At 36.7% G+C, this 3,459-nt stretch overlaps 1 protein-coding gene across 1 annotated transcript in view; it reads right to left on the minus strand.

The window, feature by feature from the left end:
* ACAP2 (ArfGAP with coiled-coil, ankyrin repeat and PH domains 2) overlaps positions 1 to 3,459 on the minus strand; it is a 43,890-nt gene that overhangs the window by 27,413 nt on the left and 13,018 nt on the right. Inside the window, exon 7 of the mRNA XM_009883374.1 lies at positions 2,532 to 2,606. Coding sequence (XP_009881676.1) covers positions 2,532 to 2,606 — 75 coding nt within the window. The remainder of the gene's footprint in view (positions 1 to 2,531; positions 2,607 to 3,459) is intronic.

The following is a 3,459-nucleotide window of genomic DNA, read 5'->3' on the forward strand; positions in this document are numbered from 1 at the left end:
AGAATGATCATGACATTTCTAGATTAATTCATAGTATGTGTTGCTCCAGATTAATATAGAAAAAATAATTTCTTACACTAAAAAAATTGTTTCCTGCATATTTGCTAAGTAAATAGAACACAAAAGTTAAAACAAACAAAATAAATCAGACATCAGTTCTTGTAAAATAGAAATCAAGCTATAGTGATGATCATGCCCTTCTATGACTTTCGTATTAGCCTCTCAGACAACAGCCTAATCAAATAGGATGATGATTATAAAGAAAAGTGAGATGAGTTATTTAATTAGTGCAATTAATCTGCATGCATATGCACATATATGCAAACACAGGTAGTGGGTGGGTAGGTGTGTGCACATGTGCACTTACCTATACATTTCAGAAAAGGAACTGTTCTTTATCCACACAATGAAGAAAAGGCATCATTCTGAAGCATTAGATTAAAACTTCAGTGTATTAAATGCGTATATATCTCATGGAATATTCAACACAAGAAGCAGAAGTTTTAGTAGTTACAAAAAAATGGAAGGATTGGGCACTGGAAGATTTGGGAACATATGCCTAAAAGGCAGCCCAGTGGAAAGCAACATGACAAGCCACGAGAACAGAACAGAGAACAAGGTTGCCATTCTGGTCAGGCTGATCAGATGACAAATAATGATATAAAGAACAAGATCCAAAGTCTAATGAGTTCAAGGTTCTGAAATCCTGAGCTGGAAGCAAATTTGGTGGGAAGGTTGGGAGAAGCACTTAGGAGGAGACAAAACACAAACAGACAACACAATTTGAGTAAGAAAATTATTTGACAAGCTGTAAGAGGAATCTCCACTAAAGCAGGCCCTCCAAAGCCTAGATGCATTAATCTAGGCATTATCATAATCATCACAAAAATACATTGACTTCACGGATAAGGACAGAAGACAACATATACAATTTGAAACACAGAACTTCAGAGGATAACATACAATACAATCTGACTGCCCTGATTATATCTTAGAGACAGCGTAAAATTGTCATTCAGTTAAAATAAGGAACAATATATAACCTCATTGCGATTGCCATTTGTACTAGAATATTTGTATTACACACAGATACAGCTCATCAAGTTTCACGAAGCTTAAAAGTTTCAATATTAGAAATAGTTTACCTGGAAAGCAGCCTTAAGCAGCATTTGAAGAAAAAAATAAAGACTGTAAACACCAATGGCAACAGCGATGACAATAATTCCTGGTAACAAGTTATTATTTCTACAGCCAATTAAAAGGTAATTGTCCCTAACTTACATCCTTCACCAAGCACCGCTGTTCTCTAACAGTAAAACCTTCAGCTACTGTCCACTTCTGAAACTAGGCCTATTGAGCCAAAACAAATTAAAATTTGAACTTCAGCATTAATTCTCAAGTTCCATCTCTTTCCCATTTCCCCTTTCTTCCCCTTCCTTGCCTGTAGTTACCTCCTGTCTGCCTCCAAACACAGCACATCAGCACTGCCCTAAAACCCATCATCATGTCTGCTCAATTTCAGTTACAGCAACCCTAATGCTTCCCACCAACTCCTGCAGAAATGACAGGATGAAGTGACAAAAACATTTTCAGCAACCAAAAACGTTACCTTTTCCCCTTAGAATTAACTCCTAAGGCTACCTAGATTAAATCCTAGCATGTTTTCATTCCTGAATTGATTTACTCAGTTTTCATTTATATTAGGCTTTTTTTTTTAATTTATGCCACCTGAACAGCTACAGAATATATTTGAATGAGAGTAAGTAGTGTTGCATTACCTTTAAACTAGTATTTAATTCTTTTCAAAAGTACCTGCAGTATTAGCTCACTAGCAGAGAGTTCAGTGGAAATATTTTTAATTTCTAGCATTATACCTGCAAGCCAATACTGATCTAGAGCTTCTGAAACATCCAAACAACAGAAGTCATTCCCCCCCCAACATGAATTATCTACATTTTTCTCAACAAGCAAAAATAAGAATTATCGCACATACAAATCTTCCCAAAGTGTTATCACTTCTGTATTTGCGTACAGTTGAACACCATACATTAGATAGCCTTTACAAAAGTTTACCTTTGCTCTTTATATGCAATAGCAGCTGCCACACTACCTCCAAGTACTGCACTCCTATTTGGCACAGTCCAGAAAGTAATACATATGACTGTAAGACTGTGCAGCGTATACATATCTTCTATAGACACACGGGAGGGCAAGACAGCAACTTTTACAACTATATTGAATCCAAGATACAATAGGAATTTAGAGTTCTAATGAAATGTTAAAGAGTCCCAGCATACAAATAAGTTCTACTGTTCTATTTATGTTTCAGTCAAAACTAAACATAATATTCTGTTCTGTAATACAAAACAAATAATCTGCAAGCCAACCCTACAATTAGTGATGTGTAAGTCTATTTCTCTGCACTAAATATACCATCTCTCACAGTCCCGATGCAGAGATGCGCTGCTGGGGAGAGATGCTAAAGATACAGAAATGTGTGTGCAGTCTGCCTTTTACATTCTCACAAGTACCTTTTGTTGAATAGTGGAGTGCTTTTGCTCCATATCTCTCTTCTCCTTTGCAGCATCTACAGCCAACTGATCCAGCTGTAAAGAGAAACAGAAAATTGGACCTTTAAATTTCAAGAGAAATTTGGCTCAGTAGATTTCATAACACCGACAAAAAAGAACACATTATGTCTAGACATTACATGACTTTTGTTTTATTTGCATGTATAATTACTTCTCTGGTCACAAAGCGTTTACCTTGAATAACCACTGAAGCCTTGTTTAAAGCACTGCACTACCATCCTGAATTCACCTCTACAAAAGGTGTACATTTCTTGTAAGCCTTAGAAGCAATGTTTCAAAGAACAGCATGGTGCCAAGCATATGCGACTCTATACCGCATTGGTGCTCAGTCTCCGAAGAGAATGACTCATGCTTTAGCTGCTCTTGCTGGCTGACCGGCCTATGCAGCAGCACTGGCATTAGCAGCAAAAACCAGAAGGAGTGAATGCGAGTGATTTTTCCCCTCCACAAAGAGGGGGGAACTGCCTCCCTCAACCAGGCTTTTGTATTGACAGTTTTGATCCAGTCAGCCAGCAGTATTTGAGCAAGATTGCTCAAAATCTTAGGCAGAAGCATTCAAACTGTTTCTAGTTTTCACAAATAATAATATGATTTTGCAAAGAAGAGAGACTGTCACAACAGAGAGGATTTAAGTTAGCATCCTTACAAAGTCTGTGATAATAAAAAAGACACTACCAAAAAACTTGCTGCAAGCATGTCTATAGCACTACTATGTAAACCTTTTCCTTTTAAAACCAGAAGGAAAAAAGAGGCAGGAAATTTAAGATATCCTGTAAGACAGTAAGGGTTTTTTTGTGGTTTTTTTTTTTTCCCTGTTGTATTGTTGTTCTGTTTTCTGTTAGGTTTTTGTTTGTGGGTTTTTTTGTTT

Source organism: Charadrius vociferus, unplaced genomic scaffold (assembly GCF_000708025.1).
Source record: "Charadrius vociferus isolate BGI_N301 unplaced genomic scaffold, ASM70802v2 scaffold214, whole genome shotgun sequence".
NCBI classification, from domain to species: Eukaryota; Metazoa; Chordata; class Aves; order Charadriiformes; family Charadriidae; genus Charadrius; species Charadrius vociferus.